This window comes from Lissotriton vulgaris, chromosome 6 (assembly GCF_964263255.1).
Source record: "Lissotriton vulgaris chromosome 6, aLisVul1.2, whole genome shotgun sequence".
Lineage (NCBI taxonomy): Eukaryota > Metazoa > Chordata > Amphibia > Caudata > Salamandridae > Lissotriton > Lissotriton vulgaris.
In genome coordinates this window covers 1,127,275,195-1,127,300,971 of record NC_141694.1, presented here as the reverse complement: position 1 = coordinate 1,127,300,971, position 25,777 = coordinate 1,127,275,195, and the positions used below count along the sequence as shown (strand labels likewise).

Below are 25,777 nucleotides of genomic sequence, written 5' to 3'. Positions count from 1 at the left end.
CATTGCGATTTGCGATTCTCAAAATGCGATTCGTTAAAAATCGCATTTTGGGATTCGCAAATCGGTTTTTCGATACATATGCCCCGCACACTTTAGGGCAACACATCAGCTCCTCACATGTGAACATCCTCTGGCAGTGATAGTACCAGACCTTTGGTTGTGTGGCAGAAATAACGTACAACACACTGGCTTTCTGGTCAAAACTTCTTAATACAGCTCACTATAAGAACCTCACCGGGAAACCAGGGGACCGCTCATGATTTGGGTTGATAATCGGCGTCTCTCCGTTTAAACCCTTGGGCGCGGCCGCGATTTTCTCGCTGTGCGGACGTTTTTTAACAGTGGGCGGGTTCATGACGGCCCCCACGCGTCATCAGCACATGCCCACCGCTGTGCATGATGGATGGGGGCCGTCATCAGCACCGAAGGGGTTAAGTCACTCAGCTGCTTTTGAGTGTTTGTCATGTCAGGAAAACCTTGAGCCTCTCTTTCAAGACAGTCTATACTCCTGCAATGGTAGGTTCTCTCCTTTCCTTACTGAGCAGGCAGTCAGGCTTCTAATTTGTAGGCAGGCCCTCAATTCTAAAGCAGTTTGCAGATTTCAGGATAATGTTCTCTCACCTCTTGGAGACTAACTGCAATTCAGGCACCGGCCATTGTCTCATAGCAATCCTTTGATTACTTAGTGGAACACTGAAAAGTTAGACGATTTGGATCATACTTATGCACATTCTCCAGACAGGGGATGGGTAGCCACTGTCTAAGTTTTTAAAACCAGTTTGATTTACTTCTCTGTCAAATGTCGTTTTCTAGCTGACCATCAGACACAACCTTTTTGCAAGGTGAGGGCTCTCATAGCAGGTAGTAGTGATGCTTGCTCTAATCAGGAGTACCTAACATAAGAGCACAATCAACGTGAAATCCTTGCACCTGGCTGTTGTCAGCCTTCCTGAACCACCAATCAGGGACAGACAAAAGGGCAGGCTCTGCCTAGAAACATCCTGAGCTTTAAAAACAAAATCTCAAGTCTCTCACTCTTTACCCTTACTATCTACCAAAAGGCAGTACTCAGGAAGAAGCAATCAGCAGCCCTTAGATAGCAAGGCTCTCACGGAATTTCTCCAGAGTAGGTTTGTCTTCAACCTCGCTAATTTCATTGTCTGTATTTCGAATCTCCAGCCACATAAATGCAACAAATACACTTCCACTGTCTGAGGAAGCCATCCTCTATCTTGTGCATGGCTAAAATGGGGGGCGTCCAAAAACAATCACACTGTTCCCAGTACTCATACTCTCACCACACAAAAAGTCGTCCGACTATACATATGCTACACTCTCACTGCACGCAAAACACACACAGAATGTTTGTGCATGACCTGGGTTTCACATTAAAGTGGAAATTTACACAAGAGGGGTCGGTAGACCATGCACTAACCTGACAATGGAAAAACATATGACCATATCAAAGATTCCCAAAAACTTGGTACACTGCGAGCACCACTTTATGTGATTAACCAAGGTCATAGACAATATTCCTATGCCCCCTGTGAGCACATGCTTTGATGTGCTCTTCCAGGTCACAGACAGATTCTGGACCTCACATTAACACAGACTCATCCAGGTCTCTGTCCACAAGCAAGATTATTGTAATACCAATGCTAAACAAAAAGTCAGGATACCAGCTTCACCAGCAGTTCAATCACACCTGGATAGCCCTACACACTAATTTACCATGCAAGTGACATTACAGTCCCAACAGAAGCTCTCTTACTGACAGGAGAGCAATACAGCCTCTAAAACACCTGCCCTCCCTCTGATATTTAGTTTCTACCTCCAGATTACATTAAAATGAATTTATAGGGAAAAAAACACACCTTGAACCTTCCAGAAGTGTTATCTGTTGGTATGGTCATTGCGCACACCTACCAAGGGAGCAACAAAGCAATAAGAGGACATAGGAACTGGATGATGAAAACTGCTGTAGTTATTGATCTTCCGCCTGAATATTTTTGGCCAAAGTGGTGCCTTCAAACGGAAGCCGACAGTAAAGGATGAAGAAGAATGTTCAAAATATGATACGATTTATATCACTGGGGTGACATTGCGTATAAACACATCTCTAATTAAGAGCCATGAGAAATGTGGAACAATTTTCTGAGGGTCTTTGGGAGGCTCAATGGGAAACATGATACTAACAAGTGAAACTTGCTGGTTGTGTTCTAAAATCACGTGAATGCACGAAATGCAGCACATTTCTTTCTTGTTAACTTTCAGAAAACTCAAAGTAAAAATATCTTTCAAACACGTACAATGTAGGTGAACTCCGTTAACAATACATAATCTGTGAGAATGTGGATGTCAAGGGTTTGGGAACTATTTTCAAGTGAAGCCCAGCCCTTCAACCCACCGAATTGCAAGGTCTAAGTTTCTGGATATCCAATATACATCTTATGCAGCAAGTTTGCACAACCAAAATTTCAGTGGTCATTTCTCATTTCACATTTGTGGTCTTTCTGAAAGCCAGGCTGAATTTTACTTTTCAAAGCATGCCTGAGTGAGAGCAAACCAATAACTAGTTAATGGTAGATACTGATTATGACATAGCTCTTTATATGCAGTCTTATCAATAATTGCAGCCACATCTAAAATTGCATTTTGTACATAAAATTTGGATTGACTCCTAAGAAAGGTATCTGGTATTGATTTCCCAATCATCTCTGATTGTCTACTTGGTATGGTCTATTGATGGTGAACCCCAATAAAATTTGCATGCACATCAAAGATATATACTAAAGGTACCTGTATTGGCCCTTCCTTGGTTAGGTACTGCACCAGGTAAGACATTTGCTTGTCCATTTCTTTAGTCACTTGTACAATTGGGTGCCATGCATTATGCTCTGTTTCTGCCGCATCCTTAATAGACACTGCTTGATCTTCATTAGGTAGCTCCGTGCCACTCGACTTCAAAACGTCTCGAGGGTCATCATAACACTGGCATGGAAATCCAACACAGAGGTTAGTGAAAATATATAGAAGTCGAAATAGCTAATTTGTCATGACAGTGTGTATTTTGCACAGTTTTAGAGTGCTTTTATGCACAAAATTACAATTTATTTCACAATCTTTGGAATGTTTTTTATTATCGTCAGGGTGGCTGCTCATATTACATTTTCCTTAGAGCACACTTCATTGTGCATTTTTTCATAACTTGCAATGTAGCAAAAATACACGTCTTCTATTAGAATAGTGCCCTTTAACGAGATAACATTATACGGGCCCTATTCACAGATATGCATTTTGTAGTACGCATTGCAGTACTACTGTAGCAGTACTCACATCCTACAAAAGAGTATTAATGGGGGCGCCTAGTGTGTTTTAAATTATTATTTAAAATTGAGATTCATCATCATCAAGCCTTTCTTCAGCAAAATACCATAAAAATGTTACAGTTAAAATATGTGATAAGACCCTCAAGAAGAATACAGTTAAAAGAAACATACATACATGTGCATACAAACTACATAAAAACAATTCATCCAACCAGTTTATGTACTGCATAGCATTTCGGGTACTCAACCAATTCATCAGAACAGAGGTCCATAGAAATCCAGTTATGTTAAATAAATAAAACACATCTATAAATAATGATCATGTTACAAGTTCATATATTTACTTAACTGCTGACACTGCGGGTATGGAAATAATTACTACAAACCAGTTTCCAGGGTCTCAAGGCGCTGTAATTATATAACATGTCTGACTTGTAATTTCTAATAGCAGAAACGTGCTCAATTGATATTAAAAAAGCTTAGTTTACTCACTTTATGATGTAAGTGATGTACAAAGAAGCGTAAAATGAATGGTGTTTTGTGGTGACACATTATCACAGGCACAGTTTGGCAAGCTTGCAAGCCAGCCCACCTACAAAAGGCAAGCTATCAGAAAGGGCATAACCGGAAATGAGTAAGAACAAATCTATGCTGTAGGTTGCTTATAACAACCAATTAAAGGGGCATATTACCAACAACTAGCGATAATTATCGCTATGTTGGTTTAGCGGCGATATTTGTATCGCTGAGCTGCGGCGATTTTTATCGCTCAGGAACCTTGCAATTATCAAGATTTATCTCCTAAGCGATAAAAATCAACCGGAATGCATGAATATCGCTGAAAAGTCAGCAATATTCATGCATTACCGAGCTAATGCTCTTAGCCATGTTATCCACCTCCCATTGGATAACATGGCTAAGAACTGCTCAGGGGCAGGTGTTAGCTTTGGAGATATTCGCGCTTAGCGAGAATATCTCCAAAAGTTGGTAATAGGAGATAGCGATGTTAGCGACTGTTTCCAGTCGCTAACATCTTGGCACGCCCACTTTGCATGTCATTAGTGATAAATATCACTGACATGCAAAGCGGGGCCCAAGATGGTCGCTATCTCCTACTAGCTGTCGCTAACTGGTGTTAGCGGCAGCTAGGTAATAGGGAGATAATTTTATCTCCGCTTTCTTGGCTTTTAAAGCCAAAAAAGCGGAGATAAACCCCCTTGATAATATGCCCCAAGGTTCTAAACTGGGAGTGGTGATTCAATGAGAGTACAAAGCTGGTGACTGCATGGCTTGAGCATATTCGGCTCCTTTATAAAAAATTAAATAACAGATTTTTAATTCGCTATTTGCACTTTTTCTCAATGGCATCATGGTTGTGAAAATGTTCTGGCACTACCAGCTTCCAAAGGGCCTACTTTAAGCCACAGAATCTTTGATGAGTTATTCAACTCTATTCAGTCTTTCAGTATTAATCTAGAAAAGTCCGCATCCGGGGTAAGCCAGCTCTTAATCAGTAATAATAGATGAATAAGAGCACTCCATCTGAGTTCTGCCCCGGCGGGACCCATGAATGGTATATGAACTACCCAATCTCTAACGGGATATCAATGGGGTATATAGCCCCGTTTCTGGACTACGCAAGTTCCATGATGTACTGACATTTGGTTATTGTTTTGTATCTTTCTGTTTGGGGGAGGGTGTGAGGCACTACATGCCATGGAAGGCTTTATTTTAAAGTGAATATCCTGAGTCCTCTATCCTTGCTCATCTCCAGCAGAATACTGTAACCATGAAAATAGTAGTCAGTTTATATTAAGGAGTATTGATATTGTAAGCAATGCATATATGTTTTGTTGTGTACTATTTGTAAAAAAAATAAACAAACCTTTGACAAAACAACTGGAGAAATAAAGAAGCACTGTCCATATACAATTTGTTGAGGACAATGGAAGGATGCATTGCTCTATAGTGAACAGGATTCCGACGTTCAGGATGTCTGACCTGTGCTTTATATAATCTTGCAAATGAAGACATAAAAAATGGCATAGGGCCCTAGATATTAGAATAGAGGTTGCTTCCGAAAAACTCGAATCAAACTGAGCTTTTTGGAAGTTTTTTCAACGTAATTTATTTATTCATGAACCCCAAATGGAAGCATATGATTGCTAATTTATATTGTTTATTTGTTGGTTTACTACAGATATGATTTGTGTTTAGAGCCAGAGCTTTCAAAAATAGTTTAATGCTCGGGCATGTGATATACTAAAATATCATGTCACTCTATTGTAATGATTTTTCTTGTAGTACATTTGTCATAGTTGGAAATGCCAATAAAGTTATTGATAAAAATATTGACACAAGCAATGAAAAGGGAAGCCCAACTCACCCAACGTCATGGAAACCTCACCTTAGTTATCAAAACTGACTTAGCTAATTAGACACTTACTTTTCAAAGTCCTAATAATATGAGAGGAAATCTACTCCGTGAGTCACACAAATACATACTACGGCCTGATTACTTTTGTCCTGATAAATTGCTGTCCCTGTGCCAACACCTTTTTTGCAAAGAAATTGCAATTGTAAGTGATGCAATGTTTATCACATCAAAAATTAAGGATATGAATCCTGGGACCTTCTCGGGATCGCCACGATAGGAGACATCATTGAAAAAGGACAACTTAAAACCTGGGCAAAATTTAAACAAAAATATAAAATGAATGAGTTCCAATTCCTTAAATATGCACAACTAGTGAGCAATTTCCAGAATACGCACCCCTAGAGGGTAGACTCCTACAAGAAGAATTGACTGATAAAGCGGTCTCCCGCACATATAAAACTATCAATAACAACATCCCTGATGGATTTCTAGGCCTTCGTGCAAGATGGGAGATATTGCTTGGAAGGCGGCATTAATGCACCGCCAGAGAAGTGGCTAGAAAGCTAGACTTCGACTTATCCCACTTAAAATACTACACCGAAAATACTATGATAGGGTTAGATGACATAAGATGGGAAGGGCGGAGTCGCCGCGCTCTGATGTGCACCGCCGCAAACCATCTGGGCGTGCCCCGTACTCATACCATTCTGGACACAGGTGATGGGATTATCTTGAGCTGACTTAAAGGTAATGTTGCCCAAATTTCGTGCTATTGGAGATCCCAAGCAAGGTGGGCATAACTAAAACGCAGCTAATTTTTACCTCTCTGGGGCTAGCTGTTGCTAAGAGAGACATTGCCAGGAGATGGGGAGTGGCCAACAGGCCGACCATCCAGGAATGGACGAGAGGAATGGACATATACATGATGGCTGAACAGGTCACATAGTGTAGCAGACGGTGCCCAAAAAAGTTTCACAGGATCTGGGATCCCTAGATACGCTACTTTGGGTTAGACGTAGGAGGCGATATGCAACCGCCCAGTGGGTACACCATACAGTGGAACCAGAGACAGAGACCCCAGCCAATAACACCGTAGAAGATTCCCTTCTTCACCTTATCAGAGACTCTTCCCTTGTCCAAGACGGAAAATATAGCCGGCTTATACTGTTCTACATTGATCATTGAGAGAGAGGAGGTGGGGAACATGCAGATAATGATTAAATTCGGTCTGGTTTGAGACCTGATTGTATTACTGCACCATGTAAGCTTTCTCTTGTGCTAATTGTTCTGTTGAATAAAAATAAGAATATATATTTTTTTAAATGCCAACTGCCATAAAAACCGCATTTTACGTTAAATATTGGAACGTCAATCTGCCAAATGTAATGGATGAACATTTTGCATTAAATACAGGAGTATGTGAATTTTTTCGTGGTAAGCACCATAACTCAGGACAGATGATAATTCTCGCACCCAAAAAATCCCGAACACCTAGGGGCTCATTAGGATGACGGGCGGACTTTGTCCGCCTGCCATCCTGTCGGAATTCGGGCCAGCCCACCATTAGGGCGGGGGTCCCGTTGGGGAAATTAGGATATGCCCGCCACATCCTGCATTTATAGCATTGTTGCGGGCGGTGCACTCTGCACCACCTGCCACAATGCTATAAATGCATTAATGCATTTGCATAAACAAAGCGGCAGGCACCGCGTGGTGCCTGCCGCTTTGTATATGCCAATGAAGGGGCGTACCCCCCCCGTGTGCAGCCCCCACCTCTCCTTCACTCTGGGGGCCTGCAGGGGGGCCACAGAGTGAAGACCGCATGCCTTTCCGTGGCAGCATCGCCGCCGCGGGAAGGCATCTTCCTAAGCCCATCATAATATGGCTGGTGCAAGGCGACCGGGGCGGAAAAGCGGCGGACGTTCTTTCCGTCCGCCGCGGTCCCCCCCGCCATCCTAATATGGCGGGGGGAATTTAGGTGCGGATGGCGGGCGGTTTGCCCCCGCCAGGCTGGCGGTGGCTACCGCCAGCCTGGCGGGGGCATTCTGCCCGCCATCCTAATGGGCTTCTTGGTGTTGTTGATTTGTGTCTGTTGCGACAATTATTGTATATATGATACCAGGGTACTCGTATTAGGCCTTTTATGTACGTATTATTTTACTCGTTCCAGCAGGAGAAAGCTAAAATAGCACCACAATTGGTGGTTGTGAGTTTGACTGGATTTAAACAAGTTTAACCTCTTGAAATTCGTGTTGGTACGTATTCTTGGAAAGTGTTTGTATTTTGCTTTCTATAATTTTTTGTCTTTAATTATGTAGTCCTTATGTTTTTTTAATATAAATTCTCATGTGGAACCATTTTATCCCCTAGGACTGCCTGCATTCGTTGCTGTTTTTGCCTGGGTCAGAGAAGGTGGATTTCTGATGAAGTAGCAGGTAGATTGCCTGGGTATGACAGGCTTAGTAGAAGGGAAATTGTTATTGGCTGATGCCAACCCTATTTGTTCTATTATATCTTTATAGCCCGCTGCCGAGGGCTATACTGGTTGTTAAAGGCCGTGAACCTGTATCTGTGCAGCTCTGACCTATATCGAGAATGAGAGCCTTTAACAGGTGCAGCACGAGCAGAAGGGCATAAGGCTTTTAGAACATTCTACCCACTAAGGATAGAATGTTCTACATAAAAAATGGAGAAGCAGAAAGACAAACATTGTAATGTTGGAGCAGAAAGCTTATACCAGCCCTTATAAGCCCAGAGCTATTTCATTATCCTCAATAGAGCTCTCAACAGTCTAGTGTTCTAATGCACTGTTCGAGCGTGCATACGCCATACAGCATCCTTTAAAATAAAAAGATTTGTTAGGATTGAAAGGGCCGAGTGGATGGACTTCTGTGACAATGTGTAAATATTATATACATTGTGGCATGCATATGTATGAGTGCATGTTCATCATAAATGTGGAAATGTACCATTTCATGACTACATTTATTCTCAAATCACAAAATAATTATGGATAAATAAATGCCAATAGGTTGGCCAAAAAATAAATATGGATAAATACAGATGGAAATGTAAAAAAAATACTGTAAAAACCGGGAGACCTAAGTATGTACCAAGATCTGTCAGATTTTTTTTTGATAATCAACTTTACTGATTTTAGAAACCAAAGAAAGATTAGCACTGACAGCACAGTATACAGGTTTGCATATAGGACATAAAAGAGCTGTCAAATTAAATGGTACGTGTGGGCCTGGAGCACTTATTGTGCCACCCACTTAAGTAGGCTCTTAAACATGTCTCAGGCCTACCACATGCAACCTGTATACAGCTTCAAACTAGCACTTCAACCTGGCAATCTAATTATTTTGCCAATCTGAAACTTCCATTTTGAATACGTCACCCCTCGAGCAGGCCCTAAAGGTCCATAACACAGGGTGCATTACACTTAAAAAGCTGAACATGTACTTTTAGGTTTTACATGTGCTGGTAGTGACAAAAACCCTTAAATTCATTTTTCACTATTGCAAGGCCTACCTCTTTCATGGGATAACAATGAGATACCCTATTAAATGTAAGATGTGATACCTTTTGATTGGAAGCAGGTAGGAATTTCCTGTTTAGCGTCTGGGAAATTGTAATATAAACCCTCTAAAATGGTAAAGTCGGATTTTAAGTCACAATTCTGAAAATGTGACTTTTATTAAGCTGGCTTTTTCTTGTACCAATCATTTGGTACCTGCAGCCTGTGCCTGGCTCACATGGCTAGGTGCAGTTGGCCTTTGTGCATGACTCCCAGACAATATCACAATCGAGGGTCTGAGTATTGGCAGGGTGAGCCAGCTCTGGCAAGATAGAGGACAGAGCTATCACCTACCACACTTGCACTCTAAAGGCACTGGCTCAAATCACACACAAGGACTTCACACTAGCCTATTGTGTCCATAAACAAACTGGGACCACGATAGGGAAGCAGGAACTTGAATGGGATCCCTGTCACTACTCTGAGGGACAACAGGGTCAGCCAGACTATAGTAGTGGAAAGGCTGTATTCCCAGAGCCAGACAGGTGTGTGGGGTGTTAGGACAAGGGCAGGACTTTTTCCGCCCCATGACTCTGGTATCCCTGGAGTAGGGTGGGGAGATGACCTAGAGTAGGAGAATTATTTTGACTTTTAAAAGAACTTTTGTGATTGTTTCCAAATTGCAAATTGGAGGGGTCACCATTTCCAATTTAGAAAATAATTTGGTTACTGAAGTTAATGCTGCACATCATTGATGATCTAATGAACCCCAAGATGGGATAGCAGCTAATTTGCAAAGGGGAGGGAATCCCCTGGCAACACCTCCCCTTTGGCAATCATGTTTACAGCCTTAGTGGGAAGATGGTTGATAAAAAGGAAAACATTTTTTTGAAGCAGCACTGGTTGCTTTAAGGAACACAGGCTGCTCTTGAATTACACAGTTTTGAGTTTTGGAGCACAGTCCAATGCAATGGTGGTGTACTTTCACCACCATCCCTGTGATTGTAGTCAATCACAGAGAGTCAAAAATAGGCAACAGCCTAATGAATAATAATTCAACAGGTAGTTCTGCAAAGCCCTGCAATTCAGCATTTTATGAACCAACCGAACACTACACAGGTTGGTTTGCAGAACAATATTCAATTCGCAATACATATGTCCAGAATTTGTGACCACTTTTTCAAATTAAATAATAATACTTCTGGACCCTAACTTTGTTAAGGAGGTTGCCTCTTATGTTCGCTCTTTATTTGCAGTTCTACATGGCAGTAAGCATGCGCCAATTGAAATCCGGATAAGGCTTACCATCACAAAATCTAAGCTGTTTAAACAGCAGCAACCTAAAAAAGTGAAGTTCCTCTCCTATCCGCAAGGCAACTGGCCAAGTTGTGCATACTGCCTGCTATTTAGCCAACCATCAGGTGAGTAATTATGTTTCTGGGCCAGCAGTCAAATAGTACATCACTTCTGCTTTCTTAGGTCTCGCGTCAGCGAAAGACCTATTGCGGCCGGCTTGCCGGAAATGGTGGACAGGGGATGTGCACGCGCTTTCCCTCGGCGATTTAATCACCTGTACGCGCACGTCCAGCACGGCGCAGTGCACATCCCCTGTCCCACATTCAGAGAGCAAGTCAGCCTTTCGAAATCGCGCGCACACGCACACAGAGACACACACACACACATACACATGCACAGCTACGCACACGCACACACCCCCTACAACTAAGCCCCACCCGCCCCACTCACCGGGCTACAGGATCCGTCACGCGGGGCTTCTGATTTAGAAGGCTCTGTCCAGCACTTCGAGCAACCAGTTGCCGTCACGCAAGCCTCTTCAGTTCAGGTCATCACCGCATACCATACCACGAAGTACTTTGCTTCTCGTCACCCAGAAGTGCATATACTCGTCAAACGCGCATGCGCAGTGACCAAACGCTCCAGCCAAAGCAGCTCTGCACACAATAACCTTCCCCAGTCTCCCCTGGCACCCCCTATATTTACCTGTTGGTTCTGCTGGAACTGTACCACGGCCCTCAGGCCTCGTGAAAGTGCTGCGACAACCTACGCTCTGAGCACACACTGGACCTGCAATGGCCCTGCAGACTGCGGCCCAGCTCAATCCAAGATCCACATTGTAAGCACAAATCCCCTACGCCCTCTTTCCAATTAGAGACGAAAAGAACAGCAGCATAAACAGGAGCTAGCCCTTGGTACATATCAGGCCACGTAGTACAAAGGGACGGAACTCAACCAACAAACCCACGCAAAAGCAAGCGACCGACAACAGGCTATCATTATTGTACAAACAGCAAACAGACAGGGCGAACACCGGAACCTGCGGGGAAAGAAGTACGCCAAAACTAGCTTCCTTACCCCGCTGTGAATTAATAACCCGGTTACCTGACAGGTGGGCAGCCCCCCCCCCGTCCATCGCCCTAGAAACATCTCCAAACTTAACAAGAGAGACCCACAGCCATGGCCGGACTGGCCGTAGGGCGCACCGGACGTTTCTTTGGAATGTTCCACACCGCACTATTATTTGTTCATTTTTTTTGTTTCTGCTGCATGGTGGTGGGCACGCCCAAGAGGTTACGTAAAAAAAGACAATGCCCTTCCAGAACACTCACCATTGGAGCTGTCTTATAAGTAACAGTGACAGGGTTTCACGTTTAATCTGAAATGTCTCCCTAGAAAAAAAAACACATCTGTAGTGGACCAGAGGCGTGATACGCCCACTGCGGAGATCTTTGTGGTGACACCTCCAAGCTCCAAACCTTTAAAACACATGTGTGGGGGACTTTCAGCCACAGGTTCCAACGCAGGTAAAACATCTGAGCCGGTAGCCCCTCCTACAGTGTGTAAGTAGCATGTTACAATGCGAGTCACTGCTCAAAGTTTCATCTTTCCTCAGTTGATAAAATAAGCACTACTGCGTTGATTGGTAGAATCAGTGGCTATACACTATTTACGACGGTTAGGTAGGAAACTGTGAAATTGGCGGCAGTGGCTCGCGCAGAATCAGTTTTTTAGGTGTATCTATATTATTTTAATATATTTTGTTGAGTCAAAAAATCGAAAAGAAACACTTTTTCCTATAAATGCATTTCTCTACCTACCAGCAAGCAAGCAGTTGTTTTCCAGTCTCTGTCACCATGTTCATATAGGGCAGTCGTAACCTATGTAAAACCATTGATTTTATTTTTGTTTAAATGTAAATCATTCCATATCAAGCCGTGTGCTTCCAGCCTGCAGGCGGCTGCACCGCTCTGCGACCAGACGTTTGAAGCCCTTGTTTTGGGCCAAGCAGTACCCCGTCACTTATAAACACAGCCACGTGTATTGGAAATAGATAAAACAACCGAATGCGTCTTGTGACCCTAGACCTGGATGTACAGACGATTCAAGGGCTTCCAAGGGGTTTATAATCCTGCAGTGCCGGTCTAAATCTAGCTGCTATGAAGTGCAGGTGCGTCATTCATGCTGAAGTAACCAGGGCCTTCCACACATTGGACACTGCACTGCCTCATACACACTGCGCTGCCTCACACACTGCGCTGCCTCACATACATACTGCCCTCCTTCACACACACTGCACTGCCTCACACACACTGCGCTGCCTCACACACACACTGCGCTGCCTCACACACACACTGCACTGCCTCACACACACACTGCGCTGCCCTCCCTCACACACACACCATGCTGCCTCTCACACACACACCGCACTGCCTCTCACACACACACACTGCGCTGCCTCACACACACACACTGCGCTGCCTCACACACACTGTGCTGCCTCACACACACACACTGCACTGCCTCACACACACACTGCGCTGCCTGGCACACACACTGCGCTGCCTCACACACACACACTGTGCTGCCTCACACACACACACTGCGCTGCCTCACACACACACACACACTGCGCTGCCTCACACACACAAACACACTGCCTCACACACACTCACTGCGCTGCCTCACACACACACACTGTGCTGCCTCACACACACACTGCGCTGCCTTACACACACACACACTGCGCTGCCTCACAAACACAGTACATAGTCGCACACTGCTCTGTGTCACTCGCACTGTCCTATCACACACACTGCACTGTTACACACACACTGCCCTGTGACACACACACTGCACTGCCTCACAAACACACTGCGCTGCATCACGCACACACTGCCCTGCTACACACTGCGCTGCCTCACACACACTCTGCTGCCTCACATACACTGTGCTGCCTCACACACACTACGCTGCCTCACACACACTGCGCTGCCTCACACACACACACACTGCGCAGCCTCACACACACTGCGCTGCCTCACAACCTGCACTGCCTCACACACACACACACTACGTAGACACACACTGCTGTGTGTCACTCACACTGTCCTATCACACACACTGAAGTGTTACACACAAACTGCACAGTGAGACACACACTGCACTGCCTCTCAAACACATTGCGCTGCATCACACACACTGCCCTGCTACACACTACACTGCCTCACACACACACTGTGCTGACTCACACACACACTGCGCTGCCTCACACACGCACTGCCTCACACACTGCGCTGCCACACACACACTGCGATGCCACACACACACTGCCTCATACACACACCGCGCTGCCTCACACACACACCGCCCTGCCTCACACACACACTGCGCTGCCTCACACACACACTGCGCAGCCTCACACACACACACACTGACTGCGCTGCCTCACACACACACACTGCGCTGCCTCACACACACACACACACTGCCACACACACTGCGCTGCCTCACACACATGCTGCCTCACACACACACACTGCCTCACACACACACAATGCGCTGCCTCACACACACACACACACACACACTGCGCTGCCTCACACATACACACACACTGCGCTGCCTCACACACTGCGCTGCCTCAGACACACTTCACTGCCATATAATTACACAGCTCTCAATGCAACATACACTCCAAATACCACTCAGTGCCACATAATTATATGCTTTTTGTAAACAAGAAAAGAGTGACCAAAGGGCACACACAATTCGAAGAAACAAATGGAGCAGCTGGGGGAATGAAACTAACCCCACTCAGGTCAGTTTAGAAAGCCCTCACTCACCAACCTGGTTGGTGACATGCTTCATCATTGGGCTCCACTGGAGAGGCCGAATGCCCCCCCCCAGTGTGCTTTGACGCCAGATCTACTGCGGAGCGGGTATGGTGAAATAGACGTGGAGTGAATTAGTTAACAGTTATAGTGATAGTTAAAAATGTCTTATGTGTCTCAAAAAAAATATTTAATGTTTGATCACTAGGACATAAATAAAAATTCGTGTAGGAAAATGGTCCAAATAAATTGTTTGGGTATTTCCAGAAATTTAATCGTCAGTCAACATGTTTCTGCCTTGAAACGGTGTCAATTTACCAGACATTCATCAGGACAAAAAAGTGAACTAAACCCTGGCGGTATGGGCACTCTAAGGCCCACCCTAACCACGGGACGTGCTATGTAAAAACAGTGAGAATGTGCATTAGGGGGAGCGTACTCCTCCTTAGGTAATCCTTGGTTAGGAAACCTCAAAAATTGTGATGATGCACCTGTGAAAGAAAAGGGACGTAGACTTACATATACGAGACAGGACACACAGTTAAAATTGGTCTATGCTCATAGGTACGTCTACAGCGCTCCAGTTGTCAAGGAGGAACAGTGGGTGGCGATCTAGCACTATAGTTAACACCAACCTCTGTCCCTGGGAAAAACACGCTACAAATTAGGGGTGTAGTGGGCTAGCCGTGGTTCAAAATAGAAGTAGGGTAGCCCTTGCTTGCGTGCTTGCACGTGTTGATTTGGATCAATGGGCCAGAAATGGCCAGTGACCTCACCTAAAACATAAAGGTCTAAAATAAAATAAAATGTCTCACTTGGATGGTGGGTTAGTTACACATCATTTATCACGGGAGGGGGTGGTTGCGTAATTGGCACACCCTTAGGGAGAGAGAAAGAAAAAGGGAAAACGACATATGCCAAAGGTTAGACTCATAATTGAAGGGACCTTCAACTTAGCTTAATCATGCCGGGCCCTGAGGGGACCTTCGGTTTGTCGCGCTGTTTCTGGTGGAAAAGCACCACTTACGCCCTCGACGGCAGGCACCCTCTTGGAACCTGCATACACCCTCGCAAACTGGATCCTGAAGATAAATGCGGGGATCGGAGGAGCCGTATAAATGCCTCGGTGAATGTGCGGCTCACTTCCGTGATGGGCATGGCAACAGGCGAGGGTGTGTGGACTAAGAGTGTTCCTCATTCTCCCTATCTCTCTTCTTGTTGTTACATAATTATATGCTACATAATTACACTGCACTCAATGCAACATACACTCCAAATACCACTCAGTGCCACATAATTACACGCCGCAAAGTTACACTGCACTCAATGCAACATACACTGCAAACAATACGACTCAGTGCCACAAAATTACACAAAACACAATTACACTCTACTGAATACAACATACACTCCACACAATACCACTCAATGCCACATAATTACATGCTACATAATTACACTGCACTCAATGAAGCATACACTCCAAATACCACTCAGTGCCACATAATTACAAGCCGCATAATTACACTGCACTCAATGCAACATACACTCCAAATACCACTCAGTGCCACATAATTGCACGCCACATAATTAAACTACACTCAATGCAACATACACTCCAAATACCACTCAGTGCCACATAATTACACACCACATATTCACACTGCACTCCATGCAATATACACTCCAAATACTACTGAGTGCCACATAATTACACACCTCATAATTACAATGCACTCAATGCAACATTCACTCCAAATGCCACTCAGTACCACATAAGTACACTCTACTGAATGCAATACACACTCCACACAATACCACTCAGTGCCACATAATATGCTACATAATTACACTGCACTCAATGCAACATACACTCCAAATACCTCTCAGTGCCACATAATTACTCTACTGAATACAACATACACTCCCCATATTACCGCTCAGTGCCACATAATTACACCCCATATAATTACTCTTCTCAATGCAAGGTAAATACACTCCACATAATACCACTCAGTGCCATATAATTACACACCTCATACTTACACTACTCAATGCAACATAAATACACTATCTATCGCACTCACTCTATCTATCGCCCTCACTATATCTATCTATCGCTTCGCCACAGCATCACTCAGCACCACCACAGCATCACTCATGGGAAATACAACATCAGTAGGCGCTACCACAGCATCAATAAACGCCACAGCATCACTCGCCGCCACCACAACATCACTCAGCGCCACCACTGCATCAATCTGTGCAACCATTCAACAACTGGTTCAAATATGTTCTCTCAATGTTTCAAGCTTTATTACAAATGTCACAAAAAGATGTCAATATTTCACTTCTGTTCTTGGATTTTCGTCACAATAAAATACAATTAACATAATTTTCAAAATTTTTGTTACAAAAGTTTAAGCTATTGCTATTATAAATTACAATAACTTTTATTTAAGTATTAATTATTAAAAAATGTAAAAGCCATTGTTATTTGAAATATCAATACATCTAAGTCACGTAAATACAACACATATTGCATTACAAATGCTATAGGTGTCACATTTGCAAAAGTTAAAACTATTGGCATTGTAAATGACAAAGCTATTAAGTTTGCTATTTTCAAAACCAACACATAAATAAAAAATGTGTCATTTACAATACCAATAGCTCAAACTTTCCTAATGCGAGACCTATTGCATTGCAAATGCTTGTTTTGTTACGCGTAAATATTGAAATTTCTTTGCCTGGTTCCTGGTCAAATATAATTTTTGATATTTAAATTAAGCTATTAATTAAGTGTATTTGCTATTTGCATGGCTCCTGTCCAATTTGTACAGAATGTCTGCTCTTTTGCAAGCAAATGGGTAATTAATTAGGCTTCTTTGCTGTTTGCTTGATTCCAGGACAAATAGTACTTAATTTTTTGTAGTTTACTCAGTGGCCAGGTAAATAGTGAATTATGCCAATCACAACAGAGAAATGCTATCTAGTTGCAATTAACTCCTGGAAAGGTAAGGACGTTATTACAATATAGCTAGAGTTAGAACCATTCCATAAACGTTATGCGCTCTTCTCACCTGAATGTGTGTCTGAAAAACACAGAGCCTTTGCAAGCCGATTAGGGCTCTGGTTTACAGATTCTAACAAATCCTTCAGTAACAAAAGGTACTTGCTTTCACGTATTGCAAATAAATTTCTAAGTTGGTTACAAATAGGCACCTTCTTGGACGAGCAGAGGCAGATTATTTTCTAGAAGGGAGAGAGGGGTGGGTCGGGATGTCTGAGTGTGAACATGCTGAGAAGTTTGAAACTGTGACTATAAAACCCACATGCTAGTATTCTGAACTGTGATTTTTCCCAGAGATATATACCTCTCCCACAGGCAATGCTCGACTGCTCTGCTACAAAACACTGGGGCATATTACCAAGAATAAGCGATAATTATCGCTAAGCTTGGTTAGCGGATATAATTTTACCACCGTGTTTCGCCTATTTTTATCGCTTAGAAACCCTGCTTTTATCAAGGTTTATCTCCTAAGCGATAAAAATCTGCTGAAATGCATGAATATAGCTGAAAAGTCAGCGATATTCATGCATTACCGAGCTAATGCTCTTAGCCATGTTATCCACCTACCATTGGATAACATGGCTAAGAACTGCTCTGGACAGGTGTTAGCTTTTGGAGATATTCGCGCTTAGCGCAAATATTTCCAAAAGTAGGTAATAGGAGATAGCGATGTAGGCGACTGTTTCCAGTCGCTAACATCTTGGCACGCCCACTTTGCATGTCATTAGCGATAATTATCGCTGACATGCAAAGTGGGCCACAAGATGATCGCTATCTCCTACTAGCTGTCGCTAACTTGTGTTAGCGACAGCTAGGTAATAGGGCGATAAAATTATCGCCGCTTTAGCGGGAAAAATTCCCGCTAAAGCGGCGATAAGGCCCTTGGTAATATGCCCCACTATTCCTATTGGAATCATTTCCTCTGTCCTAATGACTTGTGAGGAACTTTTGAGTTTATTAATCAACCTCTCCATCAGTTAATCTTTATTTTGAGATATTATGAGCGAAATCCTGATTAATGCCACTCCATCTATCTTGGTAGTAGTCACCTCATTATTCTCTTTCATTGAATAACTCTACCTCCCTGCTGGGGGATACATGTCTAATGAGTAGCTGTGAAGTAAGGTTCTACTCTGCGAAGTTTTATGATACACTATAGAAGCATAGTAGTTACAAATAACTTACCTTTTGTCTTTCACTTTTGATTTTCAGCCTGTCCTTTCCTGAGATAACTGGACTATTAGACTTTTCCTCTGTTTTCTTGACGTTTTTGATAACCTCTTTCTTTGCCGCTTGATTTTCTGTATGAGATAGGGAAACCTCGGCTGTTTTCAGTACAATGGGTGCTTCACTCTTCTGTAAGCACTGCCTAATGAAGTCCAGGCATCCCTCTTCAATCCCTTCCACTGCCTCAAGTTGTGTGACCAAAAAGTGAGCTCTGGCTGACCAATCACTTACAATATTCCTTAACATATCTGTACCCTCCTGGTGATTTCCTGAAAGCATTTTTCTTGCTCTTCCTAAAAAGTCAGACAAGAGAAGAGTCAGGTGATCAACCATGGAGATGAAGCTTTCTTGAGATTTTAAATCAGTAAAATTGCCAAAGGCTTGCTTCAAGACTATTTTGGCTCTCTGGATGTTTTCATTGATTTGGTGTGCACGCTTATCGAAAGCCCTAAAGTTGTTCTCCTTGTCTAATCCATGGGCTGTTGCTCTAGCACCAACCAGGTTCACAATGCCTTGTAAAGCACTAGCATACTCCTTGTTAGTGCTTTGCAACATTGTCATAAGAGATTTCACATTTAAGAAAATCTGTCTTTGAAGAAGCTCCATGCGAACGGGATGTATTGAAGACACGGGAGACATTTCACAGTCTTCTGCTGTTTGCAGCAGATCCTCGGTGAGGTGCTCAATTTGTTCCCGAAGTTGATTGATCCTCAGCTTCATGGTCTGGTCAATAGAGCACTGAGTAGACATTTTAGCTGTCTCCTGTATTCTTAGGGAACATTCCAAAATGGAAGCCAACCATTTCTGCTTGCTTCCAATAGTGGGCTGGATGTCTTCTCCAGTAAATTTATCAAGAGATTTCAGCAGTCGTTGGACACCCACAGACCACAGGGTGCATTGTGCTTCAAGGAGGTCTATCCTGCCGGTGCACCATGGGTCGTCTTGATAGGACATTGCTGTCTCAAGCACATGCTTTGCACTTGTCTCTAACCGGGCAAGTTTGGTTTGCATTTCTAAAAAATGTTCATAAATCATAGGAAACTTGTTGATTTTTTTGTTGAAATCCATGGGGAACAGATCACCAGCTTGACATACAATTGCAGACAATTTCTGATTTGCTTCTTTGAAGATCTGAATCCTGCTTGGGAAGTCAGCACTTGGCTTTGTGCAAAGAAGTGTCTGAGAGAATTCGCCCCAAATGCCTGCTGCCATTAACAGACTCTTTTTCATCTCAGCTAGCTCATCAGACAGCAAAATGGCTACTTTAACTAACTGGTCCATGTTGAAAGCAGGGTCTACTGCTCCCTCCCTACACAAATAGATAATCCTTGATGTTTGTTTTTGAATTCCTGCATACTTCCTTAGCTTGCATGAGTCTTGTAAGTGTGCAATTGGTAAGGCCTCGTTGGCTGCTTCAATGTAAATATTGGAGAATTCAAATAAATCAGAACTAGCACTGTTTACAGCTTCGATATCATGTTTCTTTGCAGCAGCCATTACTTCTCTTATCAGAGGCATTAAACTGTAGTTTAGAAACAAGTTATCAGGGGTTGAACTTCTCACTAATGATGTTTCCTTACAGAGACAATCAGCAGGAGGAAGTGCTTTGCTTAAATATTCCAGAAATTGATTATCCCCTGCTTGTTCTTGCTTGTTGCTGTCTATCTGACTGAGTGGGAGCATTCTCGGCTCAGGAAGTTCCCATCTCTTAGGTTGACTGCGAACATGTTCCCTCAAGGGACTAAGGATATCTGGATGGTTTGACCCATCCAGACCACTTCTCACACTGTAGACTGAATCAGTGACACGTTGTATTTTTTCTAAGAACAGTGTCCTTGCTGTTAGGTCGTAGGGGTTTTCCAGACAGCAGCTCTTAGATTTTCTAGCCTGTTCTATTGATTGTTCTATTTGCTTGATCAGAGCCAGCAGTCCATTTCTGAAGATGGGGTCTTGTTTTTTTTCAACATATCTACTGACCAATTGAACGATGTGATTAGCTTGGGCACAAAGGTCATCTCCATGTTGCAAAAACTGTTCAGGTTTCTCACTCTTTAAAGTCCTTTCACACTGTTCTCTGCCCTGCTCTATTCTGTGAACACAGATGCCAAGGAATTCCTGCACATTGAAAAAGTCATCGAAAGACGCCGACAAGCTTTCTATCAGGCGTGTCCAAGTTTGATACAATGTTTGCAATTTTTCAAGACTCTCTGGCCTTTGAGAGGAGTCGCACATTTCAGCGAGAAGAGGACCTATACTGGCACCTATGAGTTTCAGGTGACCAGTTGAGTTCTCTATGTCGTCAGCAGTTTTGCTGTTGGTGCACCACACTAACACAATGCTGACCACTCTCAGCAAATGATCTGTGTGATTGTGGAAAGCGACAATAAGTGGCTGTAGATTTTTCAAACTGTCCTCTTCCATTATCGGTGATGCTTGTACTACAGGCACTTCCAGTGCAGATTCTATCAGTCTCTTCAGATGTTCTTTGGCATAAGTGAAAGTATCCAGAATTTGATTGAGCATAGATGAAACTAGTGTCTCGTTCATGGTCTCCAGTTCTGCCTTCATGGCACCGCAGTGTTGATGCAGCGTTGGTTCTAAGAGCTTCCATACTGGAAGCACACCTCTTGCACTCACTTGACTAGTAATTCTTCTTCTTAGTTCCGAAATGGCACAGCAGTGTCTCAATAACTGTTGCTTCAGTTCTTGTTTTGAGGCTGCGGCTACGAACAAGCAATAGTAAATATGTGTCCCGACAAGGAATTCCAGGCTACCATTGCTCAGGTTTGCAGGTGTGGGATCAGACAGCAGATCCAGCAACTGTTGAAATTGCTGAGAAAATGAGTCTTTGCCTTCAAAGCGGTTTTCACTACTCAAGCTTTTATTGAGCAAGGAGATCAGACCCTTTGTGGTCTTCTCGGTTAAGTCCACTATGTAGAATTTTGCACTGGAGACCTCCTTATTATGTGGGTGTTTTAGGCAACTTTGCGTGGCTGTATGTAACATAGGAATACATTTTTTAAGAGTTTGCAGGCTTGTGGATAGATTTTTGCGAAGCTCTTGATCTTTAAGATCAATGATCCACTTTTCTGTCAAATTGTTTAGTAGCAGTATGGCCTCAGAAAAATCTTGGAAGGATGTAAGAAGGGCTAGCATGCTGTCAGCACTCTCCAGGGCTGCCAGGCAATCCAAAAGCCATTGAGCAGCCTGAACAATTCTTCTCATGTCAGCATTGTCTTCAATCTTTAGGATCTGTTTAAAAAATAAAACAGGTAGAAAGTTTTTGTTATATGAGGAAACCCAAATTCATATAATTTCGCACAAATATGCAAATTGGGAAAACATTAAAAAGAATTGGAAGACAAAGCAAGAACAACCACGTATATTGAAATATAAAGTGAAAAATTAGTTTCATTGTCAATACAGGTAATCCATATAGCATGTCAATCATAAGAACATTCTGCCAAGAGACTTACATAAAAACATGATTATCTGAAATAAATGTCATACCTCAAAACACTTGCATTCCTATCTGCAATTGGACACTAAGGTATGTTGCCACCAGCTAAGCACCACTCAGCATGAATCAGCTATGTTTTCAAAATGAAATATGAAAAAGTATAGGTAATATGATTATATTTATAAGAGCAAGGAAATAACAGGGCAGGTTTACAGTTTCTGATATTGCATTTTCTACGAATAATTACATGCTGCTTCTTATCTGTAAAGAGCTTAAAGCTGGGCAGAACAAAGATATATGAACACGTTTCTGTTACTTTTCTTTCCCCTAATTTACGACCAATGTCAGACCCAGATTACTACACCAATCTGCAAGAACTACGGCTTGTAATACTTCCATCGTGAGTTTTATGCACATCGATTTTGGTTACGTATCTCCATATTGGGTCAACTCTATAATCCCGGATATCACACTTCTGACACAGAATGTCCAGAGCGTGTGCAGCCCTCGGAAAGGTCTGACAACTCTTTGCATATTTTAGACAGCAGGGGATGGACATAGGTTTCCTCCACGAGCTCCATCCCACTGAATGCTCCCTCACTAGACTCCTATCTGGTTCAATGGGTGAGATTTACATAGCCCCATACTCTGAATACACCAGGGGGGTGACGATTGTTATGCATAAAGGGTTGAGGTGGTGCATGCTCGGTGACATTGGGGACCGCAAGGGGCACTATATCAATTCCCCTGCGGCTGATGTGGGAGGCCTTTAAAGTCTATATATGTGGGGTGTGTATTGCTGCCAGGGGTACTGGGAGACCTGAGGAGGCAACTGGCCTGCCTGGAGGTAGAGCTAGGAGAGCTTGACTCAATTTACATAGCAACTGGTGATGGTGATATACATATATTTGTACAGTATCACAGCAAGCTGTAAGGATACCATGGGGGACGGACAGGGAGACACATTATTTTTCTAAGGAGGCTAATGCTAGACAATAAAGGGAGGATGACAGAGCTAACAAAAACTTAGCATGGCTGCTACAAGCCACACAGACTAGTTCATACCTTACTGAGATTTTAGACAAAGCACAGCAACCCCATTACACTACCAGAGAAATTACCAACCAGGGTCATGACACTGTATTACTCTGAGCTATATAGCTAAAGTTCCAAACTCACTCCTACCTTGCTTGAAGTGTGTCTTAAAACAATTCAATTGCTATGGCTGGATGAGGTGTACAGAAAGTACCTCGATGTGCTCTTTGAAGAGGAAGATATAGTGCTGGCCATACGTGTCATGGCTAGTGATGATATAAAGATAAAACAATATCCCAAAAGGTATAAGTGTAAGGACAAATTATATTGTATGCACCAGGCATTACATATATCAGAGAAAAAAGAGAGCCATCTATTCAAATAATTTTGAAAAAATATTTTTTTTTAGTAGTTTTGATATTCAAGTAAAGAAAGAAATGTTCAATTATACATAGTTATATACAGCACATAATCAAATACTTAGGGTGACAACCCGAAGAGAACTTGGTGCACAGTATATACAAGTGAGGTGTGGCAACTCAAGTGAAGGCGTGAACAGCGACGAGCGGCGCAAAGTGAGCAAAGAGAAATATTTACAGTGAATAGCTCAGAAAGTGACATAAAATCAGTGACTTTCTATAGTACAATTTTTAGTTTCAATTGGAGTCACAACAGAATGCGCCTGTAGTTTACGCTGGGAGGTCGACGACGTTTCGGTCCTTAACCAATGCGGACCATCTTCAGGACGGGGTTGTCTCGTTACAAGTGCTGGAGGCGAGAGTGTCTCGGCCTGAATCGGGGGGATCCGGCGATCTATGTGTGACTGCCCAAGGACTGAATCAATACTCTGGTGGAAGGGGGCGTCACGTGGTAATCAATGCTCTTTGGGATTCCGGCGGTCAGGAACTTGATTAGTGTGTAGGATCCAGTCGGCGTCGCACAGGGATCGCCGCAAAATAGAGAGGTCGGAAGCAGGGGAATCCCAAAGAGCATTGATCACCTAGTACCCTAATCCCGATTGGTTTATGGGTCATACTCCTGTACTCATTGCAACAATGGCTAGTGATGAGGCACCAGGCCTGGATGGCCTGATGGTCCAATTCTATAAAGAGTATGCTGACATTTGGGCCCCACACATTAGGGCTATGAATGAGGAGGCATGGAGCACTGGCATTCTGCCCGACTCTCTGTGAGGCACTCATAGTGACTGTACTTAGGGCTGATAAACCAGCCACCACATGCGATTCCTACAGACCACTAACAATGATCTGCAAAGACAATAAGATTCTGGCACGCATCATCGGCGATAGACAGCTGCCACTCCTTCCCAGTATAGTATGGCCAGACCAATCTGGCTTACTGCTGGGGTGATCCACCGCCCACAACCCTGAGTACCCTGTTCCTTGTGATGCATACCTTGACCCTAACCTGAGAACGGTTGTTGTTTTTCTTGACGCGGACGAGGACTCTGACGCATTAGAGTAGCCCTATCTCTTCTCGTTGCTAAACAAATAGGCTTCAGCAGCGGGTACCTCAGATTGATCTAGCTGCTTTACACTGTACCAACTTCCCTCCTTGGGGTGAATTGCTTAGTCTCGCTAACCTTTTCAATCATCTGGGGCATGCAGCAAGGATATCCATTGTCCCTGATTCTATTTGACATCGTAATGTAGCCTCCACCGGCATCAAATGGGCTGTACTTCATGGCCCAGGGGCTTGTAGTTTCCCTGTACGCTGGCAATGTGACAGTGTATACCAGGGAGCCAGCCATTAACCTACTGCAAATAGTGTGGGAATTCATTTGATTTAGGGCCTTACCAGGATCACAATTTACTGGTTAAATTGGTAATCTTCCCTTGCCATTTGACATTGATTTTCTCCTCAGCTGGGTGGATTCTGCAGTTACCTACCTGGGGATCACAATGAGCAGAGACAGTGGGGAATTGTGGCGAGAAATTGATGGCAGGACCATGGCCTGGGTTGAGGAGCACATACCTCGATGGGTCAGCCTTCACTCTGCATGGCCAGGAGAATAGCGATTGGTAAAATAATCCTGCTCCCCAAGTTCCTGTACCTTTTTGTCAATCTCTTGCTGCCTTTAACACAGGCCTTTTTTCTGGTTTGGGGTGGTAGACAGCCGTGATTGGCATGGAGGTCCTGACTTTGCCATTCGACCAGGGAGGTCAGTGTGTCATGGAACTTGACTGTAATTCGACACAAGTGCATTTTGGACACCAGTGGATACACCCGCTACCTTTCACTCCACATATGGCTGTTGAGCAGGATGATATTGCACCATGCACCTAAATGTGGCAATCTTCAAGACCCCGACTTGCCCGAATGCTGACACAGACAGGATGGGCTGGGAAATGTGGGCTTGGGCTGGGTTCTGCAGAAGGGCGCATCTGCCAGTTCTGTATTCAACTAGACCGCTACTGGCACGGAATCCAGTTTTGCACCCCTTGCGGGAGGACATAACATGCAGACAGGCATGCCATCTCCAGTTGCCAACTATGGGGGACCTCTACCCCAAGCTCCTTCCTTCTACCTGGAAGCGCTGAGTGCCGCTGTGAAATTCATGCCCTTGCCGGGTAGCACACCCATCTTTTTTTTCCTCAGGAGTCAGC

At 43.6% G+C, this 25,777-nt stretch overlaps 1 protein-coding gene across 1 annotated transcript in view; it reads right to left on the bottom strand.

Moving 5' to 3' along the window:
- Positions 1–25,777, bottom strand: part of LOC147708533 (uncharacterized) — a 561,724-nt gene that overhangs the window by 141,096 nt on the left and 394,851 nt on the right. Inside the window, exons 3-4 of the mRNA XM_086925359.1 lie at positions 18,614–21,907; positions 2,800–2,991 (exon numbers count right to left, since the gene is read on the bottom strand). Of these exons, the coding sequence (XP_086781485.1) occupies positions 2,800–2,991; positions 18,614–21,907 (3,486 nt within the window). The remainder of the gene's footprint in view (positions 1–2,799; positions 2,992–18,613; positions 21,908–25,777) is intronic.